Source organism: Engystomops pustulosus, chromosome 1 (assembly GCF_040894005.1).
Source record: "Engystomops pustulosus chromosome 1, aEngPut4.maternal, whole genome shotgun sequence".
In the NCBI taxonomy this organism is placed as follows: Eukaryota; Metazoa; Chordata; class Amphibia; order Anura; family Leptodactylidae; genus Engystomops; species Engystomops pustulosus.
Window position 1 is genome coordinate 173,930,082 of NC_092411.1, and position 19,060 is coordinate 173,949,141.

Sequence of the window (19,060 nt, forward strand, 5' to 3'; positions counted from 1 at the left end):
ACTATGCACACTTACATACTGGTGTGTGCCCCCATTTTCTTTCAGCTTCTAATGCCCTTATTTTTAAGAATAAAAGGCTTTATAAATTATAAAAATGAGCCTAAGGGACTCTGGGCTCCATCTAAAATCTATGGAGCCTGTGGCCCCTTAGGCTTCTTTGAATAGTTTTAAAATGTAAAATCCAGGAAAAAAGAGTGGATCCTCACAAGGTGGGACACATACCAGTATGTCAATGTGCTTGTTTTTCAATCCTTGATCTGGTAGTAGATGTCCTTCCCAACATTTGACGTAATATTACTGCATGGCGTGAGGTGCGTCCCCGCATAATGCAGTACTATTACGTCAAGCTTCTGCCACCGGCTCCATGCAGCACTAGCTCCTGCATGGAGCCAGCACCAGAAGCTGTGGGTGTCAACTGTATATTACAGCCGACACCTTCCTCTAACATCCGCGATTGGAGGCATCTCAAGTGATTTAAACCCCCCTGAGACACTTGCTGGGGGTCCGCTGCTTGGATGGCAGCCCCGGGGCTGCGCAATACTCTTCCGGGAGCTGGGTCCTGTCTCCTAGCATGCTCAGTGTGTTACGTAACATAGTTTAATAACATGTGTTATACATGTGTAAGTTTTTGTAATAAAAAGAATTAAATAAAGTAAAAGTCCCCTAAACACAAACATTCCCTATTCACATCTAATAAAGTAAAAAAACACTAAATCACCAAAAAAAACCTACATATTTGGTATCGCCGCATCTGTAACAATCTGTACAATAAATCAGAACCATTATTGGACCCGCTTGGCGAACACTGTAAAAATAAAAATTAAAATATTTTGAGTTGCACACTCAGCCCTATTGGGAGCTACTATACAGTCAAGGACCGATCCCACATCCACAAGAAATAAATAACAATAACAATCTGACCGGAGCTCCTACTTTGTCCTTTTAAATGTCCTTTGATAAATCCACGGTACCGTTCTACTTCTGCTCTTTGGGAACTTCTCAGGTGTAATTCCGAAAAGATACTTGGATGAGAATAGACCACCATTCAGATGATTCTGCTGCGTTTCTTTATCTCTTACACCCACTTATCTTATTACGGGTAACAGCAACCCGTAATAAGATAACATTTTTCTACTAACTAAAGTACAAAGTGTCATGAGAAAACAATTTAAAAATCACTTGGATATGTTGAAGAGTTCTAAAGTTATAACCACTTTGTCATGGCTGCTTCTGTGACCCGGGTCACAGATGGACCTGTGTGCCTCCCTGTGCACTGCTAATTGGCACTGGCCACCTGGTAGTCTTATAAATAGCCAACCTCTTCCCACGTACCCCCCTGGATCTTAGTGAAAAGCTTGTTCCTATGCTCTGGGATTATTTTGTGAATTCCCATTTGTGACCCCAGTTCTGTCCCTGACTTCGCTATTCTGCTGCCAGCCTTGACCTTTTGCCTTGCTCCTGATTTCGATCCTGTGCTGCCACTGAACGGAATTCTGCCTCATGACACTGTACCTTGACGGTCTGGTCCTTCTTACTGGTCACTGGCTGTGGAGCCATATGAAGGAGTAGCCATATGCCAGAGTAGCTATACTGTTTAACACCACAGACTTCAAACAACAGAGGTTGTTTTGGGGAGGTGCATTGTGTCCTCCTTAACCCCTTACCAACATGTGATGTATTAGTAGTGATGTATTAGCATCGGCTGGGGGTGTATGGAGAGGGCTCACTGAGACCTCTCCATAGAAGGTGAGCGTTTGCTGTATATTGCCACGATCAGTGTTAATCGACAAAGCTGCCGGTGGTGGTAAAAAGCCAGTGGCATGAGATCCTTCATGAATTTGTCGCCCGCTGCACATTAGTGAGGAAAATCGGGCCCACTCTCTTTCACTTAACCAAGAGTAGCCTATAATTACTCTTATACACAGTGTAAGCTGTGGAGCTGTTATATGATTGTAACCCACCTTTTTGTTGATACTAATAAAGTTAGCACTGTATATGTACTATTATCTATCGATAAACAACATCTCTGGAGCAATCATCTTAATAAGTGAGATGTTAGGATATCTTATAGGTCTGGACCAGGCTATAGCTTTTGACAGAGAAGATCTTGAGTATTTTTGGACTTTGTCAAAGTTCTGTATTTTGGTATTTGTGGATTGGATGAAAATTTTGTATAGAGAGCCAATCAATGGTTGGCAGGAGAATAATTTGCATGGATTGAATACACTGCTGTATGTTTTTGCTATTGACCTGTTCCTGAGATCACTGCAGCGGGTGCCATGCCCCCACTGTTTGCCCTTGGATGATGTTGCCTACATGCACGTTGTAACTGTAGTGATATTCAAAACATTGAGAGGTGAAGATGGTATCTGCAACTATCAGAAATAACGCAAAGGTTCTTTGGTCAAGACTTTCTGGACTTTGGATATTGACCCCAGATTTGATCTACCAGGCCTTCCTCCATGTTAAAATCCTTGGCTCACTGAGACCTCTCCATAGAAGGTGAGCGTTTGCTGTATATTGCCACGATCAGTGTTAATCGACAAAGCTGCCGGTGGTGGTAAAAAGCCAGTGGCATGAGATCCTTCATGAATTTGTCGCCCGCTGCACATTAGTGAGGAAAATCGGGCCCACTCTCTTTCACTTAACCAAGAGTAGCCTATAATTACTCTTATACACAGTGTAAGCTGTGGAGCTGTTATATGATTGTAACCCACCTTTTTGTTGATACTAATAAAGTTAGCACTGTATATGTAAAATATATACCGTATATTCCGGCGTATAAGACGACTTTTGAAGACAGAAAAATCTTCTGTATAGTCTGGGGTCATCTAATACGCCGGTAACCGCGACCGCCCGCCGTGTATTCACGGCAGCGGTCGGGTCGCGCTGCATGGAGAGGGCTCACGGGCTGAGCCCTCCCCATAACCGGTAAGTCTTTGCTGCATGTTGCAGCAAAGGCTTACCAGTAACACCCGGTAAGCACCGATCGCTGGTGTTTTCACAGCGATGGCTGCCGGCAAAGCTGACGGCAGCCTCAAAAAGATAGCGGCGCATGGGCGCCGCCATCTTACCTTTGATCGCCGCTCCCCATGACGTCATCGGGGGTGGCGATCCGTCTCCATGGTAGCCTCGGGTCTTCCGAAGACACGAGGCTATTTCGTTTTAACCCCTTCATTACAATGTGCTGATAGCACATTGTAATGAATGAGGAAAATCCCCATATACTGCCATACTGTAGTATGGCAGTATATGGTAGGATCGATCAGACAACCTAGGGTTAAAGTACCCTAGGGAGTCTGAAAAATAGTATAAATAAAAATAAAAAAAAGTTAAAAAAAAAATGATAATAAAAAAACCCTAAAATTTCAAATCACCCCCCTTTCCCTAGAACTGACATAAATATAAATAAACAGTAAAAATCATAAACACATCAGGTATCGACGCGTCCGAAAATTCCCGATCTATCAAAATATGATAACGGTTTTTCAATGTGTTTAACCCCGTAACGGAAAATATCGCCCAAAGTCGAAAATGGCACTTTTTTGCCATTTTGAAAAATATAAAAAAATCTATAAAAAGTGATCAAAAGGTCGTACAGTCCTAAAAATGATATAATTGAAAATATTATCAAATTTCGCAAAAAATGACACCACCCACAGCTCCGTACACCAAAGTATAAAAAAGTTATTAGCGCCAGAAGTTGGCAAAATAAAAATAAAAAATTTTGTTTTCATTTTTGTAAATGTATGAAAACATTATAAAACCTATACAAATTTGGTATCCCCTTAAACGTACCAACCCAAAGAATAAAGTAGACATGTCATTTGGGGCGCTCAGTGAAAGACATAATATCCAAGCCCACAAGAAAATGGCGCAAATGCGTTTTTCACCATTTTCATTGCATTTGGAATTTTTTTCCCGCTTCTGAGTACATGGCATGGAATATTTAATAAAATAAAAATTTAAGGTACAGTATGGTAACATTTACAGTAAAATGGACGATGGTAATGTTGTTGTTGTATGCCTTATGTTTATGAGCGACAGTTTTCCTGCTATATACCTGCATGTCATAAGAATTTAAATTAAAAAAAGGACCATGTTAAATTCAAATCTGTTTTTTTTTAAATTTTTACCGGTGTTTTGTATGCGTTGGAAAAGGGGTAGTCTTATACGGCGAATATATCTTAGACTCTATATTTTAACAGGAAAGTAGGGGGGTCGTCTTATACACCAGGTTGTCTTATACGCCGGAATATACGGTATTTATATATTTTAGACAACCCATATATATATATATATATATATATATATATATATATATATATATATATATGGCACACGATGAAGCAGCACTCCAAGATAAAGAAAACGGGTTTTATTCCACCATCAAATAGCAATGTTTCACCTTTTCCATAAAGGCATTATCAAGCATGCACCCACCAAGCCTTCAGTCACGGTGCTGCTCTATACTGCTTTGTTTCCTATATATATATATGTATATATTGTACCTATTTTTATATATATATATATATATATATTGTGAGACACTGAAGGGGTTAACTGTGGATGGGCGGTATGTTTCCCCTAGGTTTTGCTATTATGCAAGGCCTTAGTGCTGAGGTTGTGTTGTCCAGCACCTTGGACACAGGTGATGGGAGCAGCCTAATCAGTGTGCATAAAGTGGCTGAGCAGAGCTAAGGATGGGGTCTCTCTCTGGAAGGAGGCTGGAGAGCACACAGCACTGACCTCTGTGCCTGGAGCAGCCAAGTGATTTTGTTAGTGGTGAGTCAGAGAACCATTGTTTAGTTAGCACCTTGACGGGTAGGATATTATTTTGTTTTGGATGCCTGAATGTGAAGGCTGTTTTATTTTGATTCCTGCTGAAATAAACGCAGGCTAGACCTGTTTTGGACTAAACCTTGGTGTCACTGTCTTGAACTGCATCACAGCACCCCGCTACCACGGTCTCTACTGGGCCAAATCTCCCACATATGGTGCTTCGGATTGCGGGCAGTTCAAAAAAGACACACACCTGAAAGGCTGGCTACATCCTGCAACATTGCATGGCCTGGGTGAAAGTGCAGGATAAAGCCAAGATGGAGGACTTTATTAAATACCTGCAAGAGGAGGCCAGGGCTAATCGACAGCTGCAGCAAGCCATGCTCCAGCAGCAGGAGGAGAGGTCCCGCCAGCAGCAGGAAGAGTCCCAGGCTAATCGACAGCTGCAGCAAGCCATGCTCCAGCAGCAGGAGGAGAGGTCCCGCCAGCAGCAAGCCATGCTTCAGCAACAACAGGAAGAGTCCCGAGCCATGTTCCAGCTGATGATGGAAAAATTTTCTGGCGTTATGGCAGCACCACAAGCGACGGCTACTGAGGGGTCCCATACTGGTCTGCAAGGGTACCCGGTTGTCCAGCGTTCCGCACGGGCTGCAGTACAAAAGGCCTTACAAAAAATGGTGACGACCGACGACGTGGAGGCGTATCTCACTGTGTTCGAGTGAGTAGCTGAGCGAGAGGAGTTACCGGCTGAGCAGTGGGCAGATGTCCTGGCACCGTTCCTGACCGGCGAGTCGCAGAAGGCTTACTACGACCTGAGTGAAGCGGAGGCCCGTAAGTACCCCCAGCTAAAGGCGGAGATTCTGGCTCGTCTTGGGGTCACCGTTCAAGTTCGCTCCAGCCGGGTCCACCAGTGGGCTTACTCAGAAAAATTACCCCCACGCTCCCAAATGCATGACCTGATCCATCTTGTCCGGAAGTGGCTACAACCAGAGGACTGCACCCCAGCACAGATGGTAGAGAGAGTGGTCCTCGACAAGTTCACCCGTTCTCTGCCCTCTCGGCTCCAGCGGTGGGTTGGACAGGCTGGTCTCACAAAAGCTGAGGAGCTCGTGTCCCTAGTAGAGAGGTATCGGGCTACGGAGGACCTTCTACTTACCTCTCCCACACGAAGCAGTGCCAGTGACAGGGTCACCAAACCATCTGGTAAGACTGCTATTGCGGAAAAGGGGAGACATGTCAGGTTGGGAGGGGGTTCGTTGGGGGGCGTGGATTCCCAGAAACCCAGTGAGGCTCGTGACAGAGGTCATAGCCATATCCAGTGCTGGCGATACCATGAAATGGGCCATATTGCTGCCAACTGTCCACTGTCAGTGGAGCCAATGGACTGCAACCAGACCCGGCGAGTGTCACTGTTTGCCCGGCCGGTTCTGGCAGCCGAGTCGATCACGGATGCAGAACCCCAAGTGTGTATGGTCACAATCGGGGGTCACACAGTGGAAGCCTTGCTAGACTCAGGGAGTCTGGTCACCCTGGTGCGGGGAACTTTGGTTGATCCTGGACTATACAGTGGGCGGAAAGTGGGAGTGTTGTGTATACATGGGGACACTCGCGAATATCCCACTGCTGTCATCAACCTACATACCCCTTGTGGTACTATTACCCATGAAGTGGGGGTGGTGGGGACCCTGTTTCATGAGGCTATTATCGGCAGAGACTTACTGGTGTTTTGGGACCTCTGGAGACGAAGACCCACCGCAGGTGCTGTTGCAGATAATGGACATCACGTGTGTCCGGCCTTGGCCCCTGAACCCTTTGAGGCCAATGTACCCACACCAGCAGTAGGGGTGACCCCATGTGATGAATTCTCTCCCCTAGAGGTCCTAGCTGGTGAGGTAGAGGGCCACGAGGAGGTGGCCGACATGCCGGACCTTGAGATTTCCCGTGAAAATTTTGGGGCTGCACAGCTACAGGACCCTACCTTGTTTAAAGCACGGGAGAATGTTAAGGTGATAAATGGGGTGCTCCAAATACCAGGGGCTGACAAAATATACCCCCGAATGGTGATTGTTGGGGAACTGTTGTACAGGGTTGACCAGATACGGGGTGAGGAGGTTGAGCAACTTGTAGTACCCCAATCTCACCGTAGGCTGGTGCTAGAGTTGGCACACAAACATGTGCTGGGAGGGCACTTAGGTGCTGAGAAGACCCGAGAGAGGATCCTGCAGAGATTTTTCTGGCCCGGGGTTTGGGAGGAGGTAAGCCGGTATTGTAGCTCCTGCCCTGAGTGTCAACTTATTGCCCCGGTGTCCCACTTCAGGAGTCCTTTGGTCCTGCTACCAATCATAGAGGTGCCATTTGAACGGATTGCCATGGATCTGGTTGGCCCCATAGTCAAATCCTCAAGGGGGCACCAATACATCCTGGTTATCCTGGACTACGCTACGCGGTATCCCGAGGCGATTCCATTAAGGAACACCTCCTAGAAAAATATTGCTAGGGAGCTGTTCCAGGTATTCTCACGCACAGGCCTCCCCAAGGAAATCTTGACTGACCAGGGTAACCCATTCATGTCTAGGGTAATGAAGGAGATGTGTAAGTTACTGCAGGTTAAACAGCTCCGCACCTCTGTGTATCATCCTCAGACAGATGGCCTGGTCGAGAGGTTTAACAAGACCTTGAAGGGGATGCTAAAGAGGGTGGTCAGCAAAGACGGGAAGGACTGGGATTGTTTGTTGCCCTATTTGATGTTTGCCATACGTGAAGTTCCCCAGTCCTCCACGGGTTTCTCACCCTTTGAGCTGTTATATGGCCGTTCCCCACGTGGGCTTTTGGATGTAGCCAAGGAGACCTGGGAACAGGAGAGGACCCCCCACTGTAGTGTGAAAGAACACGTCTCCCTTATGCAGGACCGCATAGCGGCGGTAATGCCCCTTGTAAAGGAGCACATGACAAGGGCACAAGAGGCCCAGTCTAGGGTCTACAATAGGTCAGCCAGACTCAGGACCTTTAACCCAGGCGACAGAGTGCTAGTTCTGGTGCCCACCGTTGAGAGCAAGTTCTTGGCAAAATGGCAAGGACCATATGAGGTCATGGAGAAAGTGGGGGAGGTAACCTACAAGGTATCTCAGCCGGGGAGGAGGAAACCCGAACAGATATACCACGTGAACCTCCTAAAGCCATGGAAGGAAAGAGAGTCCCTGATGGCCGTGGGAGCAGAAAAAGCGTCTGTCCCCAAGAAGGGGACACCGGAGGTAGGTGTACCCAATGCCAAGGTGCCTGAAGTACGGATCTCGGAGTCCCTCTCCAGGGCCAAGATTCAGGAAGCAAAGGAGTTTGTGCTCCGAAATGTGGATGTGTTCTCTAAGTTACCGGGACGTACTTCAGTCATCAAGCATGACATCATAACCGAACCCCACATCCGGGTACACCAAAAACCCTACCGGGTCCCTGAAGCGCGCCGGCTTGCCATATCCGAAGAAGTCAGGCAGATGTTAGACCTGGGGGTTATCGAGGAGTCTAAAAGTGACTGGTCGAGTCCTATTGTGTTGATTCCCAAACCTGATGGTTCCCTACGGTTCTGCAATGATTTTAGGAAGTTGAACGAGGTGTCCAGATTTGATTCTTATCCCATGCCCAGGGTTGACGAGTTGATAGAACGACTTGGACAGGCTAGGTTCTTCTCCACCCTTGACCTGACGAAAGGGTATTGGCAGGTACCCCTTACTGACAGGGCCAAAGAGAAGACCGCTTTTGTTACCCCTGATGGGCTTTTTCAGTACGTGGTACTCCCCTTTGGGCTACATGGGGCTCCCGCCACATTCCAGAGGTTAATGGATCTCGTGCTAAAACCTCACCGGAGATATGCCTCGGCCTACCTGGATGACATCATAGTTTATAGTAACGATTGGGAGAGTCACCTGGCCAAGGTGCAAGCAGTGGTAGACTCCCTGAGGGCAGCAGGGTTGACAGCGAACCCCCAAAAATGTGCACTGGGTCTGGAAGAGGCCCGTTACCTGGGGTACCGTATTGGGCGAGGTGTCATCAAACCCCAAGTAAATAAAGTGGAGGCGATCCAGCAGTGGCCACGACCTATGAGCAAGAAGCAAGTGAGGGCTTTCCTAGGCATAGTGGGCTATTATCGCCGATTCATCCCCGATTTTGCTACCATAGCGGCACCCCTGACTGACCTGACCAAGGGTAGCAGGGCGGTGATGGTAAAGTGGAGTGAAGAGGCTGAGGGGGCTTTTTAGCGACTTAAGACGGTTTTGTCCGAGGGACCGGTACTGATCACCCCTAACTTCACCAAGACCTTTATTGTGCAGACTGACGCTTCTGACGTGGGCTTAGGGGCTGTCCTGTCCCAAGTAGTGGAGGGTGAGGAACATCCTGTGACATTCCTGAGCCGCAAGCTCACACCCCCTGAGAAGAACTATAGTATAGTTGAGAGGGAGTGCTTGGCGATAAAATGGGCTCTGGAATCCCTGAGATACTACTTGATAGGGCGACAGTTTACACTAGTGACCGATCACTCTCCCCTCACCTGGATGAGTCAGGCCAAAGAGAGGAACGCCAAGGTCACAAGGTGGTTGGCCTGACGCCAAGGTCACAGTCTTTGGCCTGACTCATCCAGGTGAGGGGAGAGTGATCGGTCACTAGTGTAAACTGTCGCCCTATCAAGTAGTATCTCAGGGATTCCAGAGCCCATGAATGTGAAGGCTGTTTTATTTTGATTCCTGCTGAAATAAACGCAGACTAGACCTGTTTTGGACTAAACCTTGGTGTCACTGTCTTGAACTGCATCACAGCACCCCGCTACCACGGTCTCTACTGGGCCAAATCTCCCACAATAAATATATATATATATATATATATATATATATATATATATATATATATATATATTATATGCGCCTTTGCAATAAGCCCGTAGGTTTCTCGTATTACTATGGCCACCACTTCTCCTGGGTCATCACCTAACATAATCGGTGCATGCGGACTGCCGATCGCCTTTCTCCTGCTGAGTGGCATTCATGCGCAATAGACCGATGCCGGAAGCCTCTTTCATGTGCATATATTTTGAACAACTCCTTTATATATAATAATAATTATAAACCACCATTGGTGCGCAGAATTCATGGCCACCCACCATGTCCTCCATCCTGCGGGGCAAGCATATTATGGCACCATTTCATCACACTGTGATGTTGTACTGGTTATCTATTGATGATTATTACAATTTCTGTACTAATGCATATGTATGATTTGAATATTATGCCCACTATCAATTTAATGAATTACTGTGTAACATTGTATATAAATCCCTGTATTATGGACAACCCGAAATGCGCTAGAAGGCAATTTTGACAGTACAGGAACACTGTAAAAGGATATCACAGTGATCATTTGCCTGTAGACCTTTGTGAACATTCTCGGGGCTGTGCCGTGAGATCTCATCCTCCATGAACATTACATTTTAGGGCGAAATAAAAATTTTACTGTCAAAATATTCTGTGCAGAACCTCCAGTTAACAAGGGCTGTTTCGAATAGCCTGAGGGGTGCAATTTATAAATGTTGTACTCTGCGGCAATTTTCTAATAAATAGAACTTTTAGAAACCCGTATAAATAGGAGTAAGCCTCTATAATAATTTAATCTTAAATTTTCATGAAAATCTGGAAAATTGCTGATTGATTTATAAACCTCCAAACATCTTAATAAAATAACATTAAAAACATTCAATCAACACAAAGCAGACATATGGTGACTCTTAATAAGCAACACATTTGGGAGTTTGAGTTAACTGTTTGATAAGCATAACATTTTGAAATGAAAAAATCACTATTTTTTCTTATTTTACACCAAATTTTTCATTTTTCCATAAATAAATGCAAAACATTTCAACCAAAATATACGACTATGGTGAAGTACAACATGTCGTGAAAAAGCGGCAAGGTGCTTAGTGACATTCGGAGCTGGCACCATATAGAACAGGTGTCGGTTGCATATCGCAGCTGACACCCTTCTGTTATACCCGCGATATTACTCCGATTGCGGGTGTTAACCCCTTAAATGTGGATCGGAACCCCCCCACGACACTTACCGGAGGGGTCCAATCCTCCATTGGCAGCCCAAGGGTCTACCGTCTACCGCTGCATCTCTTCTTCTCACAAGAAAAATAAGCCCCTATTTGTCCAAATTGCCAAAAAAATAAAGATTGTATAGCCTATTATGCTGTAATAGAATTGTGCGGTAGGAAGTGTCATGCCAACATGGTTCAGACACAGCTGTTCTTGATGGCCATCCATTCTGCCCCATGGACTAGAGTGGTTTTCTCCCCCCCCACCCCAGTTCATGATTGCTGCTATTGGTAGACCAGCCAATAGCAGCAATTTTACTGAAGCCGTCAGTAAGTAGTAAGTAGACACAGTGATCAGGGCAAGATGGCGGCTGTTTCTAACAGCCATCAATTTTGCCTCACAGTCCAGAGGCGTTTCGCTTCCCCCTTCTGTCCATGTTTGCTGCTATTGGGTGGTCGATCTGGACCTGCCAATAGCAGCAATATTCGTCACAATGGGCATCGCTGCGGTAAATGGGAGCAACACACAGCGACAATTGTTGCTGTCTAGGACAGCAACAATCCTCAATGGAAGGGGCCATGTCTGGTGACATCTTGCTATCTCACAGAGAGCTGCGATTGACTAATCTGTACACCCACTATTGGATAAGGGTTACCTCTTGTATGTGGATTACTTTTATCCCAGCGTTCCACTATTCCAATCCCTCAGTTCCAGAGGTGCTGTAGCCTGCGGCACTGTACGTAAAAACCACTTAGAAAGGGGAACATCAAGGCACTCAGCAATCAGAACATGGTGTCGATCAAGTACAAGGACAAAATTGATGTCTTTGTTCTGACCACAACTCATGGGGACTTCAGCACCCTCACCCCTGTACGAGGTACCACCACCGCTGCCCCCAAACCAGGCATCCCACATGGGTGGGTTTGATCTGTCAGATCAGGTGTTGAAGCCATACACCAACCCACTGAGACCGAAGATATCGTACAAAAACGCTGAGAGTGTATATTGTACAGATGATGCTGTACAACTGTTACGTGTTGTTCCAATGTGTAGGTCATACAGTATCATTCCTCCATTTTCAAAAGGTGAATATTAGGGAACTAAACTAGGATTTCTATTTCTCCTACAAGCCGCTAGGTTTGTTAGCACATCCTTTGTAATTCTCCAAGTTTTTTACTTATCTATTATTATTTATGTACTGTTTATTTCAAGTGCTTGAGCATTTGAGAGTTGTGTTGTATTTTCTGGCTAGCGTTTAGGAACACATATTGGGTCTTTCTCACGTTAGGAAACATAACATCCTAATCAGAGACCTAAAATTTCACAGTGGCACAAACTGGGGTGTCACATAATGGGCATCGAACTTTCCAGAAATAATTGCAATTTCTATCTTGGGCATCTTTTGCACATCATATTTGGAAACCACCTGTATGTTCAAAATGCTCATTTCACCACCTATATTATACTACACCACATATTACGCCTTACAAAATTTTCCAAGGGGTGTGCATTCAAAAATAAGGGTCACTCTGGGGTTTTCCTTTTCTATGGTACCACAAGGGCTCTCCAAATGCATCCTGATACTTGTAAAGGATTTCTGTCAAATTTGGCGTCTTTTTGGGCCTAATTGGATCATACACTTGTAGGGGCATACAAGCATATTACACCTTGCTAAATTCTCAAAGGGGTGTGCGTTCAAAACTTATGGTCACTTTTCGAGTTCTTCTCTGTTTTATATGACTAGGGCTCTCCAAATGGGTGTAAAATATTTGTCAAATTTGGCTTCTTAAAGGCAAACATCCCTCTTTCCCTTTACTGTTTGCCCATACAACATTTTATATGCACTTGCACATAGTTACACCAAAATACGGGCTACATATGCTAAAAGGGATATCAGAATAGTACGTTTACTCTCCATTATGGCATCGCCATGATGCGCTCCTAGGGGAGGTTCCTTGTTCTGTTTGTACTTGCACATAGTTCTACATTCGGGAGAAATTTATTTACACATTTTTGGGGGTTATTGCATTTTTTAAATAGGGGCATAAGGCACCTTAGGAAGAATGTTTGACTTTTTCCTTTTAGGGCTTAATTGAATCAAACACCTTTATAGGCAAATACACATATTACACCTTGCTAAATTCTCTAAAGAGTGTACTTTACAAAATGACACTTGGGGTTCCCCTCTCTTGGTACCACTAGGGCTCTCCAAATGCATCCTGACACATGCAAAGGATTTCTGTCAAATTTGGCTTCTAAAAGGCCAACGTCCCTCTTTCTTTTCTGAGACCTTCTGTGTACCCATACAACATTTTATATGCACATGTGAGGGAAAATTGTTTTACACATGTTTGGGAGTTGTTTCATCTACCAAACATAGATGAAAGCGGTGGGGGAATTTACAATCTGGTGTGCCCATAATGGCCTGCAACAGAATGTTAGTAAGGATCTAGAAATACATTTTTTGCGGAAAGTTACAGGTTCTAGTGAACCGTTACATATTTGTATTGCAGAGCTGGAAAGAGTGCACTGCTACAAATATTTAGGCATCATAATTGATGATAAATTAAATTGGCATCAGCAAGTAGAAAAACAATATAGGCAGGGACATAGCAAAATATTCTTTTTACGCAGATTGCAATCTTTTAATGTGAGTTAGGTGATGCTTTGCTCTTTTTTATCAGACAGTGGTTATAAGTGCAGTATTATTTGCTGTAGCTTCATGGGGGAACTGTATCTCGGTTAGGAATAGAAAAAGATTGAATAGAAAATCAGCCTAAATTGTGGGTATGGCGTTAGAGGACTGGGATAGTACACTACAGTGTAAAATCCTATAGAAAGTGCACTAAATTATTGGTAATGAAGATCACCCACTACATGAGGTAATTCAGTCCCAGCAGAGTGGTTTTAGTACAAGGTTTTTATTAATGAGATATAGAAGATCATTTGTTCCCTCAGCTCTCATTACAGCAAATTGAGTTTAATGAGTATGAGTAGTTGGAGTGAGATGTGTAGCTCAATAAGGCTACACTCAATATCTAAGATGAATGTACTGGATGTTTTTTATGTCTTTTTAAGTAGATTGCATTATATCATAAGAGGATAAATATCAAAATAGCAAATATTCCTTTCAGAGGTGGCATCTTAAAGCCATACTTTAGGCAAAAGTTTATTATTACACTGGAGCTACAATGATCATATAGAAGTCTCATGAAAGGAAACCTGTCAGGAGGTGGAGAGTTTACCTCAGAAATCATACTGCCTAAGAATACACCGTTTACTGTATAGCATACAGGGACACCGCTAACTTGCTTTTCTGATGTCTGGTAAGTTATGCCAATCACAACAGAGGTTGCATCCTGAGGTGAGCATGACTTGAGTGATGAGCTTTCCACATACATGCCTTTACACAATCAATTTTACATCTGACTTCAAAGTTGATTTTCCAGATGATGCTATAACTCTGGGCCATAATAGAAATATGACCTGAAAGGTGTTAATCTGCTTCAAAACATCCTCTTGGTTTTTTATTGGGTCAATTTCTGCTGACAGGTACCCTTTAACCCTTAAGCGCTCCGCAGCTCTACGACGTTGGGTCCTACAATTAGCGCTCAGCGCCGTAAGGCTACTGTGCAGAGACGATGTCAGCTCTTCTCTGCACCGGTGCCGAGCCGGCATCGGGGGTTGCGGGATGTCAGCGGTAATCATCTTTTTTTTTTTTTTGTAAATAAATGCAAAACTTAGCAGCCAAAATTTACCACTAAATGAAGTACATGTGGGGAAAAACAATCTCAGAATCACTTTGATAAGTAACAAAGTTCAAAAGTTATAACCATATAAAGTGCCGCAGGTCAGAATCCAAAAAATGGGGCTGAGCCTTAGGCTACAAAATGGCTGGGTCCTTAAGGGGTTAAATACCGAGTTATGACCATTGCATGTACATTTCTTTGGGATTCTGAATACTCTAGTATGGCTGTGTGATAGATACAGGAGACGTTGCAAAAGTGATGACCTCTTCCTTGAATTCACTTAGTCCTCCAAAGCTATTTGCTGTACCTCAATGACTTCCAGTCCTTCCTGCTCAGTAGATTCAAATGATATTACAACAAACACTAATGAAAGCTTCATTTTAGATGCTTTTTCCTGTATTTTTACCAGAAAGCAGGGAAGATAGTTAATGGGACAGAATGCTCTCTGTTGTGGTACAGAGTTAAAAGAGGAGTTTAAAAGAGAAGGAAGTGTTAATACTTCTTGTGCTGATCATGTGGTCATTTGGTAACATGGCTGTGAAGTTCAACAGGTTTTCCCTCAGCAAGAATTCTGTCACGCCCATTTTAAAAAAAAAATTAAAGTGGGGATTTGCTACTTTTTGAAGCATTGTATGCCAGAAAACTGTTATAAAATGCATGATACCTGCTCCACTGTCAGTTAATTTTTTTAGAGCAGAAGCCAACTTCTCCTGAAAGGCCAGCTAAAATGCAGCCATTTTTTTTTACTACCCCTAGTTTTACACATATATATTATACTTTACATCTTGTAAAAACACCTCTGAGGGGCTGGAGTCAAAGTATTACTGGCCATGGTACGTTACTTGGTACTAGAGTTACAGAAGTTAATTATTACAACACAAAATAGGGTCAAATTATTACATACACATGAGTTGGTTCCACATGGTCCTTTTCAATGACTTCCATTGGAGGCGGTTGAATTACTAGACAAGAAATATACAGAATTAGATCTTTCTTTGCATGTTATTGAAATTTTATATATTTTGCAGTTAATTATTTAACATAGCAGTAAAAACCCAGGTATATGTTTTTATGATTGCTGCATTATTTACATTTTTATGTGTTACTCCATTGTACATTTGTTGTTCATTATGGTGCATAGTAATACAATACATTAAATTACTTGATTATTTGTGGTAACCAAGTACTGCATTCACAGCACACTATTTCTGCACCATTTCCTGCTTGCTTTATTGTGAGAGAAGAATAAAATTGCACCCGTTCTCTAAATCTGCATCAACACTATGGGACAATGTGTTTATACCATGTTATTATGTCACTTCTACCCCACAGAAACTATGTATTTAACAGTTAACCCAGGCTGCATATCCTGCTGCATAATTCATCTGTTTTCCCTTTTAGTCACTTCCTGCTATATAGGCAACCCATACCTCCCAACTTTTGTGGAGGAGAAAGAGGGACAATTTTTTTACCCACAGAAGCCACACCCTAGCCACGCCCCCTAACCACACCCCCTGGCCACGCCACTGCTCATACCTTCAACGCATCCACTGGCACCAATGTATATTTATGTATATAATTGGGGGGCATATTCCACTCCCCCTAGACAACGAGCATGTCCCCCCCCCAGACAACGAGCATGCCCTCCTAGACAACGAGCATGCCCCCCCCAGACAACGAGCATGTCCCCCCCCCAGACAACGAGCATGCCCTCCTAGACAACGAGCCGAGCATGCCCCCCCCAGACAACGAGCATGCCCCCCCCAGACAACGAGCATGTCCCCCCCCAGACAACGAGCATGCCCTCCTAGACAACGAGCATGTCCTCCCCTAGACAACGAGCATGCCCCCCCCAGACAACGAGCATGTCCTCCCCTAGACAACGAGCATGTCCCCCCCTAGACAACGAGCATGTCCCCCCCAGACAACGGGTATGTCCGCCCCCAGACAACGAGCATGTCCCCCCTAGACAACGAGCATGTCCCCCCCAGACAACGGGCATGTCCGCCCCCAGACAACGAGCATGCCCCCCCCTAGACAACGTGCATGTCGCCCCCCAGACAACGAGCATGCCCCCCCTAGACAACAAGCATGCCCCCCCTAGACAACAAGCATGTCCCCGCCTAGACAACGAGCATGCCCCCCCCTAGACAACGAGCATGTACCCCCCCCTAGACAACGAGCATGTACCCCCCCTAGACAACGAGCATGTACCCCACCTAGACAACGAGCATGTCCCCCCCTAGACAACGAGCATGTCCCCCCCCTAGACAACGAGCATGTCCCCCACCTAGACAACGAGCCTGTCCCCCCCTGTGGCTGCGTGCCCTTTTTTGTGTGTTTGTGTTATTTTTGTCTTCCAGGACCGTGCCTGCTGTGGACTGCTTCGGATTCGAAGGATTACATCGATGACCGACAGTTCTAACAAATAAAATGGTCAACGAGGGTGTGTCTGCGTTTTTTGTTCAATAAAATTTTCTGAAAACGGTGTGATTATTTATTTTTTTGCGACACTCTTCATAGTTTGCCGTAGTAGTGGTGCCGGCTAGGTGACGGTGCTCATTACTAAGGGCTGGCCTTAGTGTTTGCCTTAATTTTTTTGGCAAATTCACACTAACGCCCATACCATTACCCCGGTACCCACCGCCACCAGACGCAGACACTCCCTCGTTGACCATTTTATTTGTTAGAAATGTCGGTCATAGACGTAATCCTTCGAATCCGAAGCAGTCCACAGCAGGCACGGTCCTGGAAGACAAAAATAACACAAACACACAAAAAAGGGCACGCAGCCACAGGGGAGGACATGCTCGTTGTCTAGGGGTCAGGGGTAGACATGCTCGTTGTCTAGGGGGGGGGAAATGCTCGTTGTCTGGGGGGGGGACATGCTCGTTGTCTAGGGGGGGGGGAATGCTCGTTGTCTAGGGGGGGGACATGCTCGTTGTCTAGGGGGGGGCATGCTCGTTGTCTTGGGGGGGGACATGCTCGTTGTCTTGGGGGGGACATGCTCGTTGTCTAGGGGTCAGGGGGAGACATGCTCGTTGTCTAGGGGGGGGACATGCTTGTTGTCTAGGGGGGGGAGACATGCTCGTTGTCGCAGTAAAGGGGAGGGGTCCTATGGAGCGCAGTAAAGGGGAGGGGTCCTATGGAGCGCAGTAAAGGGGAGGGGTCCTATGGAGCGCAGTAAAGGGGAGGGGTCCTATGGAGCGCAGTAAAGGGGAGGGGTCCTATGGAGCGCAGTAAAGGGGAGGAGTCCTATTGAGCGCGCAGTGAAAGCCATAAAAAACACATTTGATATTTTCCTTCCCGCTTCCCAGTACAGGGCCTGGAATATTTAATACTGTCACTAGGAAATATAATTTGTTACGCAGAAACAGGCCGCACACAGCTCTGTACATGGAGAAATAAAAAAGTTATTGATTTTTGAAAGTGGGGAGTGAAATATGGAAACGCAAAAATCGTTCCGTCAGAGTAATGGAGCAGACGGCCGTGTATGACCATTCTGCTCCATTACCGTCATAGAGCGATGACATGGACCTTATGTGGACCCCAACACACCCCTCGTTTTCATGATCTATGGGGGTCACATCACTGAAACCCCCACACATCAGCAGGTTAAGCCCTGTCCTATGGATAGAGCCTAACTTGTATTTGTGGGAAAACCCCTTTAACCCCTTAACGCTCTGCGCCGTAGCTCTACGGCGCAGAGAGTATAAGGAGTGTATGAAGAGGGCTCACGGGCTGAGTCCTCTTCATACAAGGTGGGGGGTTTTGCATGTTGCAGAAAACCCCCACCGCTAATAACCGCAGTCGGTCATTGTCGCCGGCAAAGTCTTTTTTACGATCGCTGTGCCCCCGAACGTCATCGGGGGCGGCGATCGTTTGCCGTGGTAGCCTCGGGTCTTCTTTTGACACGAGGCTACATGGCTTCTGCAGATTCGTTACAATGAGCCAGAAGTATTGCAGTATATGGTAGGAGCGATCTGACCATCTAGGGTTAATGTACCGTAGATGGTCTAAGAAATAGTGGAAAAAAAAGAAAAAACAGGTTTTAAAAATAAAAAAAATTTATAAAATATTAACAATTCTAATCACCCCCCTTTCCCTAGAACTGATATAAAACATAACAAACAGTAAAAATCACAAACATATTAGGTATCGCCGCGTCCCAAAATGCCCGATCTATCAAAATATAAAAACGGTTACGGGCGGCGGTGACCTCCGAGGCGGCAAATGGCGCCCAAATGTCCGAAATGCGACTTTTACACCTTTTTACATCACATAAAAAATGAAATTAAAAATGATCAAAATGTCGCACAGACCTCAAAATGGTAGCAATGAAAACGTCGGCTCATTTCGCCAAAAATGACCCCACCCCCAGCTCCGTGCACCGAAATATGAAAAAGTTATTAGCGTCAGAAGATGGCAAAATTTTTTTTTTTTTTTTGCACA

General features: G+C 45.1%; 1 protein-coding gene across 6 annotated transcripts in view; it reads right to left on the bottom strand.

The window, feature by feature from the left end:
* The window catches only part of ARHGEF18 (Rho/Rac guanine nucleotide exchange factor 18), a 373,611-nt gene that overhangs the window by 151,436 nt on the left and 203,115 nt on the right, over positions 1–19,060 (bottom strand). For all 6 annotated transcript variants that reach the window (XM_072113897.1, XM_072113898.1, XM_072113894.1 and 3 more), the window contains one exon: positions 15,513–15,570. In XM_072113897.1, the coding sequence (XP_071969998.1) occupies positions 15,513–15,570 (58 nt within the window). The remainder of the gene's footprint in view (positions 1–15,512; positions 15,571–19,060) is intronic.